At 49.2% G+C, this 21,097-nt stretch overlaps 1 protein-coding gene across 3 annotated transcripts in view; it reads right to left on the reverse strand.

Annotated features, from left to right (window-relative positions):
- Positions 1–18,658, reverse strand: part of Vwce (von Willebrand factor C and EGF domains) — a 32,144-nt gene extending 13,486 nt beyond the window's left edge. For 2 of the 3 annotated variants that reach the window (XM_021151554.2, XM_021151552.2), the window contains exons 1-11: positions 18,313–18,658; positions 15,653–15,747; positions 15,465–15,554; positions 14,680–14,808; positions 11,282–11,398; positions 8,521–8,637; positions 7,663–7,791; positions 5,719–6,137; positions 5,543–5,636; positions 3,689–3,771; positions 1,493–1,580 (exon numbers count right to left, since the gene is read on the reverse strand). In XM_021151554.2, coding sequence (XP_021007213.1) covers positions 1,493–1,580; positions 3,689–3,771; positions 5,543–5,636; positions 5,719–6,137; positions 7,663–7,791; positions 8,521–8,637; positions 11,282–11,398; positions 14,680–14,808; positions 15,465–15,554; positions 15,653–15,747; positions 18,313–18,422 — 1,471 coding nt within the window. In that variant the 5' untranslated portion in view covers positions 18,423–18,658. The remainder of the gene's footprint in view (positions 1–1,492; positions 1,581–3,688; positions 3,772–5,542; positions 5,637–5,718; positions 6,138–7,662; positions 7,792–8,520; positions 8,638–11,281; positions 11,399–14,679; positions 14,809–15,464; positions 15,555–15,652; positions 15,748–18,312) is intronic. The other variant, XM_029472602.2, reaches the window with a different exon arrangement.
- Positions 18,659–21,097: the final 2,439 nt, after the last annotated feature.

A 21,097-nucleotide genomic window follows, 5' to 3' on the forward strand; every position in this document is an offset into this window, starting at 1 on the left:
TGGAAAAACAACAAGAAAGGGGAAAAAAAAAAAAAGAATGTAATGTCTCAAGTTAGCCTGTATTCCTAGAGACGACAAGCTTGGGGCCTAATTAGGTTATAAAGGAAGTCCTTAGGCCAGCTCGGGCAGCTTAATGAGACCTTGTCTCAAAAGAAGAAGTATAAAATGGGCTGGGGATATAGCTCCGTGGTAAAGTACTCGCCTAGAGTGCACAGATCCTAGAGTTCAATCTCTAGTACTGTGGGGAAAAAGTTTAAAATTCATTTGTTGGGGGAGGGGCATGCTGTGACGATAAGAGGTCCACTTGCAGAAGTCAGTTCCCTCCTACCATACAGGTCCAGGGGTCAAACCCAGGTGGTTAGGTACTTTTACCAGCTAAGCCATCTCACTGCCTGCTTTGAAATCAGGCAAATTTGAGTTCGAGTTTGGCCCCATCCCCAGCTGCTGTGTGTCTCTAGGCAACGACTTAACTTCTCTGAATCTGTCTTTTCATTAAAAGACAGCAGTGAGCAGATTTCCCTCAAGGTGCCAGCTGCCCCAAACAGTAAGGGACACATGCTGGTGGAGAACATCCCCTCCCGCTGATGAGGTCACCATTAGACTTAACTTAGAAACAGGAAGGAAGGAAGAAAGTCGATGAGATTGGAGGAGATGTTAAGAGAAGTTGTCCTTCCAGGTGTGTGTGTGTGTGTGTGTTGGGGAGGGGGGGTTAAGACAAGTTGTCCTAGCCGGGCATGGTGGCGCACGCCTTTAATCCCAGCACTCGGGAGGCAGAGGCAGGCGGATTTCTGAGTTCGAGGCCAGCCTGGTCTACAAAGTGAGTTCCAGGACAGCCAGGGCTATACAGAGAAACCCTGTCTCGAAAAACCAAAAAAAAAAAAAAAAAGAAGACAAGTTGTCCTGCAAGTGAGAGCTTTGTTAGGGGAGTTATGAACCCTGCAGGCAAACAGGCAGGCCCTGGGGAGCAGAGTTCCAAAGAGACAAAGAGAGGCTTCCATTCTTCAGAAAGGAAGACTGTGTCCATTCTGAGGGAAGGGAGGATGTCCCACCCGACAAAGCAGCAGACTTAGTTAGTGAGTAGCTGTGTTAATAGTCAGGGGTCTGGCTGCTTCCACCCTGCAATCCCTGTGGGGCCTGGTTGCCCTGGTTAGCAGAAAGGCCTGAGATCCAAACAGTCATAGGATGCCATGTTCTTATGTCTTTGTGGGTTAAAAGAGACTCCTCCACACTCAGGGGCAGATCAATGTCAGGACTGGGCCCACAGCCCCTTTGCCTACACTCAAGATGTGATCTAGAGGCAGGGACAGCGGAAGGCCAAGCCATGAGCACAGTGTAGCCGAGGTGCACAGAGGAGACACTAAACATGAGTAGCTGAGATCTACCACCTCTCTAAGGCAGGAGGAGGTCGCCCCTCTCCTGCCTCAATACACACTCCAGAGGCATTTCTTCCCCCTCATACCCCAAACAACAAAATTCCCCAAGCGTCACCTACCTGGAACACAAGTACAGCAATCTGACTGTGGGGAAGCCTTGCAGGGACCAGGGGGACACTCGGGAGAGATACAAGAAACATTTCCAGCCTGAGGAGGCAAAAGATGGTGATGGGGACAAGGGTGGGACCAGGTTCACTGCCAACCATGCCTTTAATCCCAGCACGTAGGAGGCAGAGACAGGCAGATCTCTGTGAGCGTGAGGCTAGCCTGCTCTACATTGCAAGTTTCAGGCCAGACAGGGCTGCCTAATAAGACTTTATTCACAAAAATAAATAACTAAATAGATAGATAGATAGATAGATAGATAGATAGATAGATAGATAGATAGATAGATTAATAAACAAACAAGCAAGCAAATGCCAAGTTAGAAGCTGGAGAGATGAATCTGTGGTTAAAACCCTTTCTACTCCTAGAAGGAATAGGAGTTTGGTTCCCAGCACCCACATCAGGCAGCTCACAATAGCCTGTAACTCTAGTTCTAAGAGATCTGATACCAGTGTTGGAGAGATGGCTCAGGGGTTAAGAGCACTGACTGCTCTTCTAGAGGTCTTGAGGTCAATTCCCAGCAACCACATGGTGGCTCACAACCATCTGTAATGGGATCTGATGCCCTCTTCTGGTTTGTCTGAAGACAGTGACAGTGCACTCATATAAATAGATCTTAGAGAGAGAGAGAGAGAGAGAGAGAGAGAGAGAGAGAGAGAGAGAGAGAGAGATGAGGGGGAGGAGAAGAGAAGGAGAAGGGAAAAGAGGAGGGAAGACGGGAGGAAGGTCCTCTCGGAGCACCTCTACACACACATCCACATATAAGTTAGTTGGGGAAATGGCTCAGCAGTGGAGAGCACTTCTTGCTCCTGCAGGAGAATCAGGTTCAGTCCCCAGCTCCCACAGTGTACCTCACAGCCATCTGTAACTCCAGTTCCAGGGTATTTAACACTCTGTTGTCTGGCCTCTGAGAGCACCAGGCACATAAGTAGTGCATAGACACACATGTGAGCAAAACACCCATACAAATAAAAACATATCAATAAATCTTTTTAAAATAAATAACTAAAATGTCAAAATAATAAAGTACTTTTCTTTCTTTGAAAAAGAGTCTCACTATGTAGCCCTACCTGTCCTGTCCTGGAACTCAACATGTAGACCAGGATGGCCTCAAACTCAAGAGATATGCTTGCCTGTCTTCCAAGTGCTGAGATTTGAGACATGTGCCACCATACCCAGTATACAATACATCTTTAAAAGTAATTTTTAAGTTAAAATTTAAAAAGTGTCCATCATTGGAACCATCTAGACCTGAGTTCCACTATCTATGCATCTCCTAACAAGACTTTCGGCAAAGGGACATCACATCTCCAGGATCTTCTAACATGGGTGGAGTCAGTGCCTGTCTTACCACATAAAATTGGGAAAGCGCACACAAATTTCTCTCCTCCTCATGCTTAACATACAGGAAGAGCTAGATGAATGCTACTGGCATTCTCTGTGTCTCCGATCACACACCACCCCATCAGCAACTGTGGCCAGCTCTGGAGCTGTGTTTAAAGGTAGCCAGAGCATGGCAGCAATGGTTGGTAGATAAAGCCTGTAACAGACCTCTGTTCAAACCCCAGCTCCACCAGCTCCCAGCCTCCGTCTTTGAATCTACAGATCCAGGACAGCATCGCCCACCCTGCATTTTCTGGGAGCCTCTGGTTAAGAAACAGGGGAAGGGCATCAAATCTGTGCCTGACACCCAGTGGGTGCCCAGAATTAAATTCACACAGGCAGCATCTGATACATGATTACTCTCCGAGGAGTGTAATCATGCCAGGAGCAAAACTACTCAAGAAGCCCAGGGCTTAATGAGGTTGCTCTCACCCAGATGTGGACACCTTTGTTGTGGTAGTAAATATTTTGCCTGTAGAAAACAGCCTCCCTGGGGAAGTTCCTGAGAGAGTTCTACCCTTCCCCTTCCCAAACAGATGGACCCTGTTCTGCCCTGGCTCTCGCATGCACAGCAGATACCCTCCACAGTCATTGGCCAGAGCTTGGATGCTTCCAATGACCTTCTCAAACTCAATAGTTTTAGATCCAAAGCCTTGCAGCAAGCTCCCTTCCAAGGAGAAGTTCATCTTCAACATCCAGTCTGTTCCCCTCCTTGACAACCCCCAAAGGTTAAGACAACATGCGGTGGTGAATCCCGGGTTGCTTACCAGACAGACACACACAGTACAGTTCTCCTCAGGAGGTGAAAACACGTCCCCTTCGGCTCGGATAGCACCACTGTGAAAGCAGCCTTTGAAAGACAAACAGGAGGTGGGGAACATCAGCCTCCTCAAAGGAGAGGAAACCAGGTCTCTACTCTTGCAGGCGTAATACTTCTGGAACATTCTCTCACCACCCTGGATGTGCCAGCAGTGGCAGACATAGGCCCCTTGAACTGGGTGGTCCTAGGACTGCTGGAAAACAGCACAGGACACAGATGCAAGAGTAGCTACAGTGGCTGTGAGGGTGTGCCTTGAAGTGTGTCCTGAGAAAGGGGCATTTCGTTCCCACCACACAGGAGACGCTATGTTCCGAACCTAGAGTTCTAGCTCCGTTTATCCAAGTAGCCCTGCCGGCATCACGATGCCTCTCTCTGTGACTCAGCTATTCTCACCATAAGAGGGAAATATCACTATGTAGCCAGCAGGAGACCTGAAAGGATCCAAAATCTCGGTAATAAAGAGAATTCAGCTCTTTCCTTCAGGGCCCCATACATAGGTGGAACATGGTAGAAAACTGAAATGTAACACAGCAATGTAGGCACTGCCTTGGCAGACCCTGGAAAGATTTTTGGTTTTGTTTTTGTTTTTTTTTTTGAATTTTTTTTTTAATTTTTTTTATTACGTATTTTCCTCAATTACATTTCCAATGCTATCCCAAAAGTCCCCCATACCCTCCCCCCCACTTCCCTACCCACCCATTCCCACTTTTTGGCCCTGGAGTTCCCCTGTACTGGGGCATATAAAGTTTGCATGTCCAATGGGCCTCTCTTTCCAGTGATGGCCGACTAGGTCATCTTTTGATACATATGCAGCTAGAGTCAAGAGCTCCGGGGTACTGGTAAGTTCATAATGTTGTTGCACCTACAGGGTTGCAGATCTCTATAGCTCCTTGGATACTTTCTCTAGCTCCTCCATTGGGGGCCCTGTGATCCATCCAATAGCTGACTGTGAGCATCCACTTCTGTGTTTGCTAGGCCCCGGCCTAGTCTCACAAGAGACAGCTATATCAGGGTCCTTTCAGCAAAATCTTGCTAGTGTATGCAATGGTGTCAGCGTTTAGAAGCTGATTATGGGATGGATCCCTGGATATGGCAGTCTCTAGATGGTCCATCCTTTCATCACAGCTCCAAACTTTATCTCTGTAACTCCTTCCGTGGGTAATTGATTTTTGGTTTTATGGTGCTGCATGTGCACTGAAAGGGAGGGAGGAAGGAAGGAAGGAAGGAAGGAAGGAAGGAAGGAAGGAAGGAAGGAAGGAAAGATGAATGGAAGAGGAAGGAAGGAGGGAGGGAGGAAGGAAGGAAGGAAAGATGAATGGAAGAGGAAGGAAGGAAGGAAAGATGAATGGAAGAGGAAGGAAGGAAGGAGGGAGGGAGGAAGGAAGGAAGGAAGGAAGGAAGGAAGGAAGGAAGGAAGGAAGGAAGGAAGGAAAGATGAATGGAAGAGGAAGGAAGGAGGGAGGGAGGAAGGGAGAAAAGGAAGGAGGAAAGGATGAATGGAAGGAAGGAGGAAGGGGAGGAGGAAGAAGGAAAGAAGGAAGGAAAGAAGGCAGGCAGGCAGGGTGGGCCAAGAAGAGTGGACTGCTGGAAGGTTCTCCTTGAAGAGCTCTTCAGCATAGACAAATGGTTCTCAAAGTGAGATTCCAGATCAGCAGCAGCAGTGCAGTATTGTATGTTCTCAGGCCCCACCCATGAACCTCCAAGTCAGATTTCCAGGTGACGCCAAGAACTGATTGCGGGAGAAGTTGAATAATAAATAGCCCCTGGGCTGCAAAAGGCTAGAGGAAGAAAGAGCTCTTACCAGTGCAAGAGGGGCAGCACCCCCCATCTCTCGGGGGAACTGGGTGGGAACAGGTAGCGTCACACCTTACTCCTCCACAGGTCACCTCTCCATCCTGGATGCACAAAGCGGAGGAGTTGCAGTGGTGGGCAGACCCTAGACACTCCCTCAAGGCGGTCTGGGGACTTCACACCTACCTGGCACAAGCACTGAGAACATCCGGGCTGGTTCCAGCGGCTGCCTGATTCATACGTGGCTCCCAGGTGCCAGCAGGAAGAGGGCCCTGCTCCCAGCTTTGGGCTTTCAGGACCCCTAGGTGAGGAAGGGGTCCCTACAGCCCCCTGGAGGAGGGAGGGGGGTCCAAGGGTCCCCGGTGGGGAGGAACTTGGCACTGGGGTGGATATCAACTGTGTGGGAAAGAATGTGGGTAGGATCTGGGTGGTAGATGGCTGACTGATTGTTCTAACTCCAGTGGGGTATCCTGGGGCCCCTGGAGGAGGGCTGTGTCCTGGGGACAGGGCAGGCCGGCCTGCCTCAGGGAGGAGCAGGGACATCTTAGCAGGATGCTGTCGGGGCTGCAGGATGGCAGATGGGGCCAGAACGGCCTTCGGGAAAGCTGAAATGGAAGCACAGGGTCTCCTAAGGAAGGCAGCAGGGGCAGGAAGTGGGGTTCGAGAGGCCTAAACAGGTCCACCAGTTCCTCAGCAATGTAAAGTAACAGGCTGTGACCTACTGAGGCCACAGCAATAGCCACAAGGGAAGAAGGCTGGGAAAACACTAATGGTCAAGAAAAGATCCTAAACCAGTAACAAGGAGTTCCGGCAGCCCAAGATTCAGCTGCCCTTCCTTCCTTAACAGCTACAAGGGAACACAAGTTTTCCTGAGGCTAGAAGGCCTTCAGGGTCCATCCTGGATACAACTCTCCACAGCTGCTCTGGGCTGGGGTTTCAGTGTGTCCCCTGCTTCCCATCTAGCTATGGCTTCCCTGCAGGGGAGCTAGGGCTCAGGATGAGGGGTCAGCGGAGGGTTCCCTGCAGTGGCACTGTCTGGTCACCTTGAGGGAGGAGGCTCCTGCCCACACTTAAAGACCTGGGAACTGAACCGGCATTTTCCCTACAGATGAACAATCTACCGCGCCTCGTCACAAAGATGGAGAATCCCCTTATGGCTGTTTTTTGTTTTTTCCTTTTTTACCATCTGTAGGCAATAGCTGGGAACAGTGAAAGGGGAAAGAAGAACTGCATGAAGAAGTTGAAGAATGGGGCTGGAGAGCCATCTCAGAGGTTAAGGGCACAGGCTTCTCTTGCAGAGGAGCCGGTTCTGTTCCCAGCAGCCACATGGTGACTCATACAATCCACAGCCCCAGTCCCAGGAGGTCACTTCTTGGCCCTTCTGGAGCACGTGGTACACATACAAACAAGCAGGCAAAACCCTTATAATACACATAAAATAAATCTTTTTAAAAGCCCCAACCCTTTTATTTAAAAAAAAAATAAATAAATAAAAAAGCCAGGATGGAGAAATGGCTCAGTGGTTAAGAGCACTTGTAGCTATTGCAGAGGACCCAGGTTTGGTTCCAAGCACCCACATGATGCTGTAACCCCAGTTCTAGGGGATCTAACAACCTATTCTGACTTCCACAGGCACCAGGCACACACATATAAATAGGCAAAATATTCATATGCATAAACATTTTTTGTAAGTACATTTTTAAAATGTAAGGGAACAGGGAAAGTGAGAAAGAAAGCGGGGGCATTGGTAGTAACAAACAAAAAGAACTGGAAAAAAGGTGGGATTTAAAGAACGAGTTTGGCAAAGAGGGGGCCTGTGGTTAGGGGGTGAGGTCTGATATCTCAAGGGCAGAACCAAGATCTTTTTTTTTTGTTTGTTTTTTTTCGAGACAGGGTTTCTCTGTATAGCCCTGGCTGTCCTGGAACTCACTTTGTATACCAGGCTGGCCTCGAACTCAGAAATCCGCCTGCCTCTGCCTCCCGAGTGCTGGGATTAAAGGCGTGCGCCACCACGCCCAGCTAGAACCAAGATATGGTTTGGAGTCAGGAGAACAAGATCTATGGAGTGGGCTTTTGTGCTGAGAAGGCAGGACTAAGAGCTAGAGGGTAGGGCTAGGGCCTGGTGCTCACCTTCACAGGACACACGGTCAGATCGAAGCCTGAAACCAGGTCTACAGGTGCATAGGAAGCTGCCCACAGTGTTGTGGCAGGTGTGGTGACAGACTTTCCTCTCTTGTGGCCGCCGACACTCGTTGACATCTGTGGGAGAGCCTTGCTGCCTTACCTTGGCCATGGAGCCCTTTCTCATCCCATTCCTGACCGCAGAAGACTGGGAGAGTTCAGCTGCAGAGCTCTAGAGTCCATCCAGGAACAAGATGTGACTCAGAAAGCTAGGAATGGGGTTGGTGTCTATTGGCAGTATTCTTGGGGGCTTCTTGCATCTAGGGGGTGGGGGTGCAGCTCATCCCAGAACCATTAAGAGCTCAAGCCTGGTGGGAAGCTGGTTTCCAAATCTTCTGCCGTCTGATATTCCTTTGTAAACAGGGTCTCAATACTCACTGCTGCTCAAAGCAGGTTCAAGACAAATACTTAACCCACTAACTAGTCCAAGGTCTTTTTCAAGCTCATGGGACCCCACTTTTGGTTATAGGGATTACCAAACATCTGGAAATTTCTAATGAGCTGAGAAAATAGGAGTCTCCTCCTAAACCAAAGACATCAAGAAAGTGGCTGAGCAGTGAGAAAACCTTGATATGTACCTGGGAGAGAATCGAAGAGCCTCTAATAGGTTGAAAGAGGAGATGCCCAGGGAAGGTCCAGCTTGGGGTCTTAAAGGCAGAAAGACACCAACCATGGGACGGGAATGCTCTGAACAAAGGTTCCACGGGACCTGAAGATCCAAATGTTGGTCTTCCTAGCTTCCAGACTGACCTGCCCACCTTCCTGATTGGCGTCCTAAGTGCACCAGCCACAGGCGGAAGATCTCACCTATACAGGAGTGTCGGTTGCCATGGAGGTGGAAGCCAGCGCGGCAGGAGCACTTATAGCTACCAATGCTGTTCTTACATCTCTGCTGGCAGGGTGTTCCTAGGCACTCGTCAGTGTCTGTGAGAGCAGAAGACAAAGCTAGCAGCCATCTCTCCACAGGACGTGGAATCCTCTCATCCCTCTCTCTCACCCAGCTCGGGGCCACTGGGGACCAGCTGACGGTCTCCACCCTCACTGTCTCAGCCTAGCGCCGGCTGCTTTGTCTCTAGGCTGAGGAACAGACACAGCCTCCCTGAGCCCTCTAACTCTATCTGTTTTTTCTGGAACCATCTTCCTGTGATCTCCAGAAGGTCCTCACCCAAAGCCACCTGCGATGGGACACACTGCCCCAAACCCCTCAGGGCCCTCCCTCTATAAGCAGCACTCACTCGTGGGACCTTTAAACATGGCCCCGGGGAGCCAGGGAAATGGCTCAGCAGGCAAAGGTGCCTCGCTCAAAGTCTGTACAATCCCTGGGACCCACGTGATGGAAGAGCTCCCAAAAGATGATCCCCACAGTCACACTTAAATGTCAGAAAAAAAAATAAAGAAATAACATAGACAAAGGTATATGCAGTCAGTCATTCCCAGCCCTGAGCTTCACTCTTGCTCAATTTCCCACGTCTTCTAAACAAACACATCCTGCTCTTACAGGCCTCCGCTTGGACTCATATTCTGTCTACACTGAACGTTCTTCTCTCTTGTCTGGATATAAAAGAAATATTCTGCACACTTTAAAACCTTCTTCCTTAGAACCTCTTTTTTATTTGTTTTGTTTTTCTTTTTTTTAGATTTATTATTATTATTATTATTTATAAATACACTGTAGCTGTCTTCAGACAGACCAGAAGAGGGCGTCAGATCTCATTACGGGTGGTTGTGAGCCACCATGTGGCTGCTGGGATTTGAACTCAGGACCTTCGGAAGAGCAGTCAGTGCTCTTACCGGGCTGAGCCATCTCACCAGCCTTCCTTAGAGCCCCTTATAAAGAGAATCACCCAGGCCTTTGTCTGAAGCTGCAAGAAAACTAGAAATAACCCACCCTCCCCCCACTCATCAGCAGAAGAACCCGGAAAGTATGGAACACTTGCCCCACAGAGAACCAAGCAACAATTAAAATAACAAATCAGGTCTGTCTGCCCATTGTGGGAAGGTCCTTTCAATCAACTGTTCGTGGGAAAGAAAATTGGAGAAGAAACTGGGATCAGACTCCCAACTCCAATGTGATTGTGGGTAAATGATTTAATTTTGTTAAGCAACAGTGTCCTTATCAATGCAATGGAGATAAACAGTACCAGCTTAGTAATTGTGCATAGGATGAAAAGACACATGGAAAGTGCTTAGCCTGGTACCCAGCCTGTGAGTCTGGCAATTGATATGCCTGTATATGGTAATTGATATGCCTGTATATATGCATATGGAAGAACATATGGTTAAGGGAGGTAGGCAGACTGGGCATCGAGAATGAAAATCCATGCTGACAGCAAACTTCCCAAGGTACTTTGGAAGTGGGGCTTTGGGAGATAGCATTAGATGACATCACAAGGGTGGGGCCTTGATGATGAATTAATGACCTTAGAAGAGTCACCAGAGCACCCTCTGTCCCTCACTCTCACCATCTTGTGAGAACACATCTTCAAGCCAGAGAAACCACAGCAAAGCCAGTCAGTACCTTGACCTTGGACTTTGGCTGTCCGGAGACTGAGAGAACAAATCCCTGTGGTCTATGCAGCATTGTATTAGGGGCAGCTCAGACAGACTAGGAAAGCAGGGTCCTCTCGGGCAGGCAGAGAATGCTGAGGGAAGAGATTCCCACTATGGCACCCAAGCTTCTTGTTGCATGAGACTGTGATGAGAAGAAGCCTCCTCACGTATTCATGCAAATCCAAGTCACTTGGAAAGGATGATTCTTGTAAAAGATCTGGCCCTGTTGGGTGTGCCAGGGTATGCATATATCCTTGTACTCAAGAGGGAAAGGCAGAAGAGTGACAGGTGAGAGTCAGACTGGGCTGCACAATAACACTCTTGTCTGCAGAACAGAAACCAAAGGAAGACATCTTCTCCCTGGGCACCCACAGCCCTAGTTCCCTGTCCCAAACATTTTCTTTCCCAAACCACCAGACTGGAGGGTGGGTCCTACAGATGCCCACAGCGCCTGGACCAGTACCAGGGCAGGAAGACACTACACATTACGTGACAGAGACCATCACAGACTCCTTTCACAGTCCCTATGGAACCACTCACAGCCTGCAGCTCTCCCTTCTCCGTCTTGGTACCTCTTGCCCTGGGTGAATCTGACCCTTGTTCTCCCTGAGACCATTCCTTCATTCCCATCTTTCCCTATGACAAAAGCAGAAGAGCTTAGAATGTCTTAGTACAGAGCAAGTCCACCATGAATGCTGGGTGTGGGCACAGTGGCACATGTCCTTAATCCCAGCACTTGGGAGTCAGACAGGTGAGTCTCTGTGAGTTTGTGGATAATGTGATAATAGTTCCAAGACAGCCACGGATATGTAGGGAGATTCTATCTCTAAGGAACAAACCAAAGAGTCCACCATTCTGGATTCAAAGCCTAACTCCATCTCTTCCTAAAGAATGGATGCAAGTAAGCTTTTGTTTTCCCCAATAGAGCAGGAGTGACACAGAGGACTATGGCTGGAGAATGTATCTTAAGGTACCTGGCAGGGCATAGAAACCACTCCAAACATCTCTACCCACTCACCTTGGCAGCTGTGACGATCAGCAGACAGTTGCATGCCTGGCCCACATTCACACACGAAGCCACCTTCTGTGTTCACGCAGTGGCCCTCACAAGATGAGCTTAAACACTCGTCAATGTCTGGGAAAAGAAAACTCTTTGCACAGTCCATTCTAACTGTGGCCATGACTCACAGAAAAGTGACCCAAGATGATCCCATGGAAGATGCAGCATCAATCGGCAAAGTGCCATGTATGGTCCTGAGCCATGGAGTCCCAGAAAAAGGAGATAACAGGACAGAGGAACTGGCCCTTACTCTTAACCCTAGATGGGGGGAGAGCAGGACTGGGGCAGAACTATTTTGATGGACCCTTCAGGTCCCCAAAGTGACAGGGCCCAGTGAACAATGTCATTCTGATAGAAGTGAGCAGGAGACTCAGAGAGAGCCAGTGACTGTCAGACATTGTATAGCCACTCTAACAGCCAATGATGATGACATGTGCGCTGCTCAGTAATGACCTGCCACAACAGGTGCATCCTGAAAGAGTGTGGGACTAGGAGAACCAGAGCATCAACAGAGGCCTGTCTGGGTGGGAAAGGATTTGAGGGTTTAGAGGATAGCAGCTGGGCTCCAGCCCTCCACATACACTTCAGGGCACACACATATAAGTAAATGCGGGGGGGGGGGGTGTGCCATAATGAAACCCATTGCTTTGAATAGTAAGCTAAAATGCAGTTTTAAACTCTAGGAACCGTAGCTGGTCTTGGCTACTTTGTGGGTTCTTCTTTTTTCCACCCTTTATCCCCCAGGTTTCATCCCCTAACACTAGATAGGAGACAAGAGGAGAAGAGAGGAGGGGAGGGGAGGAGGGGAGGGGAGGGGAGGGGAAGGGAGGGGAGGGGAAGAGAGGGGAGGAGAGGGGAGGAGAGGAGAGATCCCTGGATCTAATTTCTTTCCCAGTCATTCCTCCCAGTATACAGTTCAGTCCCTTCAAACATTTCTCCCAGCTGTTCCTCCCACAGTTCCCCAGCATCTGCCTCAATAGTCCCTCCTCGCTATAATGGCTGTTCTTGCCTCTCTGCTCAGCTCAGCTCCTCCTTAGTCGACTGTCCCCTAACTGGATCTTCGGCACCGACTGCTTCCTCTTACTCTGCTAGTGCAATTCCCTTCCACATCTCCCTCCAACGTTTTTTGAAAGAGAATCGTTTCTGGGCCAGCTCTAACTCCAGGTGATCACCGTGTCTCTCTGGTTCAGTCCCGGGAATGAATGTATTTCTTCTCCCTTTTCTTGACATTTTTCTTCCACTTCTTGATTCCCAAGTTTTTCCATTTCCACCTGTATTTTTTTTCCAGTGGCCCAGACAGGAAAAGGAGATAAGGGGTGGGGGGGACCCTGCTGCTGAAAACCACATGGGGTCCATCCCAACAACCACCTCAGTAACACCCTCCATGAGAAGCAAAGGCAGCTGGAAGAAAGCTGGGTTAGCAGAGCGAGAGCAGGCAGCCGGGGCAGAACATACAGTGAGGAGACGACTGAGCCAGGAGAAGCGGACCTAAGCAGATAAGCTAGAACAGTTGTTACAGTGAAAGAAATTAGATTCAGGGATCTCATATTCTCTCTCTCTCTCTCTCTCTCTCTCTCTCTCTCTCTCTCTCTCTCCTTCCTCCCTTCTCCTTTGTCTCCTATCTAGTGTTAAAGGATGAAACCAGGAATAAAGGGTGGGAACTACAAGGAGTTATTACCTCGTTTTATAAAGCACACATATAAGCCTTATATACACATTTTTACACAAGCGCGTTGCACGCCCAGATAAAGGAACAGAGAAAGCATTTCATTTTATTAGTAACACTTGGGTTAGGACTCCAGAAGACATTCATTTCCAGTGTCCTGCTTACTTTCAAATGCTTCCAAATGAATTCTCCTTTACTTTACTATTCACTGAGAGAACAGTAAATGTTACTGTTAAAACTTCAAAAAGGGCAGGTGGGGTGGTAAACTCCCAGTCCTTGGGAGGCAGAGGCAGGCAGATCTGTGAGTTTGAGACCAACCTGGTCTACAGAGTCTCATCTTCTCTCAAAACAAACAAACAAACAAACAAAAAGAGAACAGAACAGAACAAACAAAAGCCCTCCAAAAGAGGACAAGGGAGATGGGTCAGTTAATAAAGTGGCTGCTATACAAACATGATCCCAGACACCCCAGCATCCACTAAAAGCTGGCACAACAGTGCCCAGCACTAGAGGATTCAGGGCATGGAAACACTGAATCCCTAGAACTCATCAGCCGCCCCAGCCAAACCAATGAGCTCTAGGTTTCCTGAGAGACCCTGACTCAGAAACTAAAGTTGAAGGCAATGGAGGAATAGAATGTTAATTTTGGCCTCCACCCGCCTGGGGTCATCCAGACATGCACACGTACACACCACAAGTACAAAAACAAACAAAACACCAAAACCACCTGCAACTAGGCTTTGCCTCTGAGGAGATGGACTAGAAACTGGTCATAGTAACCAACCACTCCTGGTAAAAGGCACACACTCTGCCTATAGTGACTTTTAAAGTCAAGAAAACAAATCACAGGGGCTGGAGAAATGGTTCAACTGCTTAGAGTGCTTGTTCTTGCAGAGAACCCCGGTTCAATTTCCACCACCCACATGGCAGCATCCGTTCTAAGAGGTCTGATGACTTCTGGCCCCTTAGTGTACTCCACACATATGGTACATATACATATAGGCAAAACACCCATATACATAAAATAATTTTTAAAACATTAAACCATCTCAATATTTAAAAAGACAAAACAGCCGAGCCCGGGAGTGGTGGTACACACCTTTAATCCCAGCACTCGGGAGGCAGAGGCAGGCAGATTTCTGAGTTCGAGGCCAGCCTGGTCTACAAAGTGAGTTCCAGAACAGCCAGGGCTATACAGAGAAACCCTGTCTCGAAAAAACAAAAAAAACAAAAACAAAACAAAAACAAAAACAAAACAAAACAAAAAAAAACAAAAAACAAACTTTGACAAAATAATTACTGAGTTTTAGTTCCCTTAGCTTTGAAATGTCAGTTTACTCCAATCCTGGCTCCATGTCCCTCTGCAAGCCCAGCGGTATGGACATGCTTACTCAATGCCCTTATTATATTGGAGCTGTCTTTGTCCTTGTCTCCCTGCCTCATATCTGGAAGCTCACTGATAGCAGCCAGTGTTTGATCACCTGTCACCTCCATCCCAGCTCTGCTGCTGTCCACGAGTACATGTGTGATAACAGGAGGAATATATCCTCAGGTGTGATAACAGGAGGTCGCATGCTTCCCTGCCCCTCTCTTCTAGGTACTGGACTCTAGCTGGCTGGGGTAGGGGTGGGGGGATTGTGGGAGGAGATGCCATTCCACCTTCTCCTTTCCCCACTTCCAGGCTTCTCACCCGCACACCGGATACCAACAGCTGTCTCAGTCATCAAGAAACCCACAGGGCACACTCGGGCTACCTCCTGACAGCCACCATGGTTACAGGTGAGATCACAGCCATACTCCCCGCAGGATCCATGGGCTTCTAAAACAAACAGCACAGGGGTACGGGTCAACACAGCTGAACAGCAGGTGTCAGCCTGACGTCTCAGATGTCCTGGGGCTTCTCCAGAATCCTGTTGCAGGGTTGGACTTCCTGCCCACTTCTACATGGCACTAGCCATGTTGATGGTTAATTCAACTTCACAAGATCTTGAATCAAACAGGAGAGAACCTCTGGTCATATCTCTGAAGAAGTTCCTAGACCGGGTTGAGATGGGGAGACACACTAACTCTGGAAGGCTGGGAGCCGAACTAATGAGAAAGAGAGCCAGCACAGGGGTTCAAATCTTTCTGCTTCCTGCCTGTGCAATGTGAACCGCTGCCTCACTCTTCTGGCACCATGCCTTCTCCACCCTGATAGACTGTTCTCTTGAACTCTGAGCCAAAATTAACCTTTCCTCCTTTAAGTTGCTTTTATCAGTTATTTCACCACATTCTCAACAAATGTAGCTAATATATCATGGGAACCAAGAAAAGCCATAACGTCTTTGTCTCAGCAGTCGGATAGGTATGAAATTGCCTGCCACACAAGATGTCTTGAAGATGCCAAGCTAGAACCTATCTCAGGTCTCCAGTGCCAGACACAGAATCTTCAAATTATTTTGGTGACCCTCATCTGCCATTGTCCATCCCAGTTACCTGGGCAAGTGGCCCCTTGCTCTCCATCCTGGCAGGAACAGACATTGGGGGCGATGCAGATGCCACTCCCACAGCCAAAGGAGCAGAGGGCTGAGAGGAAAGATGGAGGTGAGGGAGCAGGACCTAGCAATGCACAGCACTGGTGTGTGCTGAGAAGGCTTGGGTCACAAGGATGGATGGGTACTTACGCAGGGTACAGTGCCCGCTGCCCATGGAAGGGGCCCAGCCAGGGCAGCAGCCACTCCCAAAGCCAGAGAGGCAGACGTGGGGCCCCAGACGACGTCTGCAAGAAAAGAGAGCACTCCACAATTTGTAGGAAGAGAGCTTCCAACTCCCAAGTCATCCACTGGTCTAAAGGACACACCCCACCACCCCACCTCCCCCTGCCTGGTGCAGGACCAGACAAACATGTACGAGAACAGATATAAGCTATGAACAGAGAGCAAAGGAAATGAAGGAGAGACCAGAAGAAAAGATGAAGGGAGACTGCAGTTGAGCAGCATGGGGGGCGGGGGGGGGGAGGTGGCTGCTTTGGGACCTGTCCTCTTATCACTAAGATGGCTGAGACAGGAGGATCACAAGTTTGAAGCCTGTTTCTTGGGCTATATGACTATATTTTTGTTATTATTGTTTTGGCTTGCTGGTCTGGGACTTGCTATACAAACCAGGCTGGTCTGGGACTCACAGGGAGCTACCTGCCTTTGCTCCTTCCTGAGTTCTGGGATTGAAGGTATGTACACCCAGAAATATAATGTCTAACACACTCACTCTCATCCCTCACTCAGGTCTTTTGTTCACATCTTCTTCCCCAAAGCCTCTCTTGCTGACCTTAGCCTGCTCTGCTGTTCTCCACCGTTCTTTCTAGGACACTCGCTTACTTGTTAATTTCATGACATCTTCACTGTCCATATCCTCTCTACTCCTCAAGGACAAGGGCTTCCTTCTATTATTATTATTTACTTATTTTATGTATGTGAGTACACTGCAGCTGTCTTCAGACACACCAGAAGAGGGCATCAGATCCCCATTACAGATGGTTGTGAACCACCATGTGGTTGTTGGGAATTGAACTCAGGACCTGTGGAAGTGCAGTCAGTGCTCCTAACCACTGAGCCATCTCTCCAGCCCAGGACAAGGGCTTCTTATTTGTTCAGTTCTACATCTAAAGTAAGTCACAACTGCTCAATTGGTAAAGGAAAAAGCAGGTCTGGGTGGCATTCCCCTAGGATGGCAACAAGGTACCCATGGCCCTCCACCCTCTGGGGCCAGTGTCTAAAATGTCAAACTGCAGTCTGTAAGGCCATGAATATGTTACTGCCCTCAATATCAAAGGACAGCAGCACCCAGGTAATGGAAACAGCTCAGTGGGGACTGACTCTGGGAGGGCTTATGGAGCCTTGAAGGGCTTCAGGAGAAGGTCACTGGAAGGACAGCTCCCCTGCTGAGTGAGAAAGAAGACCAGAGACTCAGTATGAAAATGAGGAAGGAGAGGGCAATACAGACAGATGGACCAGCCTGAGCATGGGCTAACCGGGAGATTAACAAGGGCTAGAACTCCTGGAGCCATGGAGCAAGGACCATGAATCCAGGCAAAGCAGTGGGCACCAGATGACTTTCCCCACGTACTCAGAGCTGATGGGAATTCCATCCCACCAACCAGAACACCCTCTATGCCTGTCCATGTATCAGACAGAAATGATACAGGATAAGACGAACTTGCTTGGCTCTTCGGGTTAATAATCTGTGTCAAATGTGGAAACCTAGGGGGAAACCATAGCAGTACAGAAAAGTTTGCTGGGGATTCTCCCTAGGGCCAAGTCCTTTTTTCCTCTCAGAAGTCAAAACCAGTGAAGACAAACGAGACCAACAGTAATGTCACACATAGAAACGATGATAGCAACAGCTGAGGAGGAGAATCCGGCAGCTGGGATCTACAGAACAACTTAATAGCTAAGCCAAAGGGGGCTCTGAAAGGGGCGTGAGGTGCCATCGAAGTGGTAAATGGTAGGGTGCCTGTGGAAGCTGGTGGCGTTCCACTTCAGATAGGCAAGGGTAGGGTACCCACCAGAAAGCCCCAAGGAGCTTTTCGTGTGTGGCACAGTGATGCCAGGGAGACAGGTGGTGAGAGATCTGCAGGAACTGCAAGAGATCGCAGAACCCACGTGCTGGGCGGTAAGCTCTTCCTCCAGGGCTGCCCCTCTGTGCACCCCTGGGAAGATGTGGCCGTGGGCCAGGCCACCCGCTGACAACGTGTTCCCTTGCTATAAGCATCACGCACACACGATCACCACTCCCTCATCACCCCTTAGTGGTAGAGGTTTAAGACAAACTTAGGGGAAATGATTGGGTTTGGAAAGACACGCCTCCCGCCTGTCGCCTGCGGCCTCCCGCCTCCCCGGCCTGTGCACACATGCGCAGATACCAAAGCATAACCCTGAGCCACCGGTGGCTCCAAGGTCCACCGGGCGCAGAGAGCAAGAGACACTGAGAAAACCCCCAACCCCAAAGCAACGTGTGCAGAAGCGGAGGGGGTCCCGCACTACCAAGGAAGAAAGCCAAGCAGTTGAGACCAATTGGCATGTGCTGGGGTTCCCTAGCCAGAGGATCAGCCTATTCCCATAGTACAAGATTCACTTGGTGCCGCGATCTCCCATCTCCCAGATTCCTTAGCCAGAGCAGTCCCCAGCCAGGGCCACCCTACTGGTACAAACTACTGTCTCTTTGTCCAGACCCCTGGTGTGCCCTCGCCACAGAGGATACAGGTCCAGCAGCTGTCCTATGCTAGTGCTTTCCAGCTTCACTCAGTGGCGCTAGAAGGCTGGGCCGCTGAAAGGCACCGGGCTCTTACCTCTCCGCAGAGTAGTGCCCTGGCGCCTTCCTCCCGGTGTAGCCTCGGGCTGAAGACCCCAGCAACGGGATCAAGATGTAGGCGACATGGAGCAACAGTCTAGCCCACATGACTGGCAGCAGAGGTCCTGGACTCTACTGGGCTCAGGCCCCGCACCGGGGAGGGGGCTACCGACCTTGTCCCTCCTCCTGGAAGCGATCTGGTTCCCCCACAGCTGGCAGGGACTGAGGACGACGAGAAGAGGGCTGGTGTTTAGGGGAGGACTGCCTAGGCGGGTGGGGGTGGGGGTCCTTGCACCTTGGAAAGAAACACACAAAAGGAGCGCCGCCCGCCGGTGCCTCTCCGGGAGGCGTGGAGCCTGGGGCGGGAGCAAAGATCAGGGACCCCGAGGGCGGGGTTTCACCCTCGGCCCACACCCCCAGCCTTGGTTTGGGAGTCGCTTTCCACAGAATGACTGAAGGCTTCGAACCAAGTTGGAAAGAAACTTCAGGAACAAGGTTTTTGAGTTTTCGTAGAATCCAATCTGAATTCTCAGTAGGTGAGACTTGTGGACACTCAAACCCAGGGCTCTGAAGCTAGGCAGTTTTGACTGTCCCCAAGCCCATCAGATGGTCAGGATAAATGGTCAGGATAGTGTATTGGTGGTTTAGTCTGCTTCCTTGCCAAAGGACATTAGCCTATTTTGAACCCACAAGCTACCTGGTGGGAGTCCAATGGTTGAGTGGACAGCTTCCTAGGTCACCTGGGAGGTAAGAAAGCAGTGCGCAGTTGGTAAGGGAGCTAGGGGCACAGAACTAGAAGGTTCAGTTTTTGGGCTCCTTCGAAGTTGGCTCAGTGTAGAAGAGGTTTAGGCTGAAGAATGTAGAGCAAAATGATAGAACTGAGAAAGATCTAGCTGGGAGGAAGCGAAAAGAAGGGTTGAGTTTTACCTTGTTCTGGTAGCAAGACTCGCCTAACCCTACCCAGTCTGGATTAGTCAAGTGTCTGTGTAAAGACTTCTAGGAATAAGAAAAATCGGCTGAACTAGTTTTTAAAAACTACATTTTGTCTGAAAATGTCTGTACTTCCCAAGCACGACTAAATCCTTCGCTTCTGCCTCATGCTGATCCCAAGATCATTGGCATTGGTGACCACAGATAAACTGTGCACAGATGACCTGGATGCTAGCTGCCTTCTCACAGACACTTTCCTTTTAGTTTCTGAGCAAACGTTAACTCGGGTGTTTGATGCTTGTTGGTCCCTGACCCTTAATTTGCAGTAAGAGGAAAAGTTCAAGTACTTTTGGATGTTGCGGTGTCATGGCTAATCGTTATTTTCAACTTGAATGGATATAGAAGCACCTAGGCAATAAACCTTTGTGTGTGTCAGAGCTGATTCCAGAAGGATTTAACTGAGTTGTGAAGACCCATCCTAAATGTGAGTGGTATTGTCACATGGGCCGGACCAAATACAAAGACCATAAACTGAGTGCCAACATTCATCTGGCTCTCTATGCTTCCCCTGCCAAGATGGCTGCACCTGTGAGCCAGATAAACCATTCCTTCCTTGCTTGGTTGCTTTTATGGAGGTTTTTCTGCCATAACAACTAGCTGTTGGCATAACAAATGGCCATCCATCTTTCTACCTTAGCTCACGTGGCTGAACCCAGACTTACATTTGGACCTGTGTCTCATCTTGTTTGGGCCCATTCTATTATCTAGTCAAACTCACAGCAAGCATAGTGCCAAAGATGAATGTGACTTCTCTGTATGTACACATCGAGTCCTAAGGACCTTCAGACTCCTTAGGGCATCTTTCTTGCCTGAAAAAGGCAGAGGCTATGCTTGCCACTGTCACAAGTCAGGTGTTCTTCCTTCCCATCCCTGGGAAGCTATCTCTGAAACCACTACACACAGGATAAATCCCCTCACTACAGCTCTCATGGCGCATGACATTTGTTGTTTATCACCCAGCATACCTCTCCACTTCCGTTCACTGCTGTAGCCCCACACTCTCCTCTGCAGAACTCACTCGCTAGCAGGTGGAAGATCAAAACCCTCATCGCCCTACTGTAGATTTCTAGATATAGAAAGTAGGAAATCCCGACTGGAGGACCTTTACACCCTTTTCTGAGCCGGCCCAGCATTCCATCTCCCTAGTGTCTTCAGTCCTCTGGCATCTACCTTCCCATCAAAGCAGCTGTTGGGTCCTTTAGTTTCATTTGCTCTTCCTGGCCCTGTTCGGTTCTGGGGCTTCAGTTGAGTCTTTCCTATATGAGCCGTCCATCTTCCAGGACTAATGTTTGTTCATTCGGTGCTTCCTCCCCATTTCTGTGACTTCACAAGAGACCCTTCACTGAATAAAGGATCCAAGATGTCCCATAGGAGGAACAACAATATGAACCAACCAGTACCCAGAAAGCTCCCAGGGATTAAACCACCAACCAGAGTACACATGGAGAGACTCAAGGCTCCAGCTGTATATGTAGCAGAGGATGGCCTTGTGGGACATCAATGAGAGGAGAGGCCGTTGGTCTTGTGAAGGCTCGATGCCCCAGTATTGGGGAATGCTAGGACAGGGAAGCAGGAGTGGGTGGGTTGGGGTGGGGGGAGGATGGGATGGGGGGTTTTCAGAGAGGAAATGAGGAAAGGGGATAAAATTTGAAATGTAAATTTAAAAAAATCTAATAATAATTTAAAAAAAGGATCCAAGATGTTGGCTGCAGAACTCAGGCCTCTGGTTTGAGACCCTTCCCAATGGTCATGTGATGTGAATCAGTGTTTCTAGTCTCTCCAAAGATTCCTCC

The sequence above is a fragment of the Mus caroli genome, unplaced genomic scaffold, assembly GCF_978045245.1.
Source record: "Mus caroli unplaced genomic scaffold, Mus_caroli_1 scaffold_20, whole genome shotgun sequence".
NCBI lineage: Eukaryota > Metazoa > Chordata > Mammalia > Rodentia > Muridae > Mus > Mus caroli.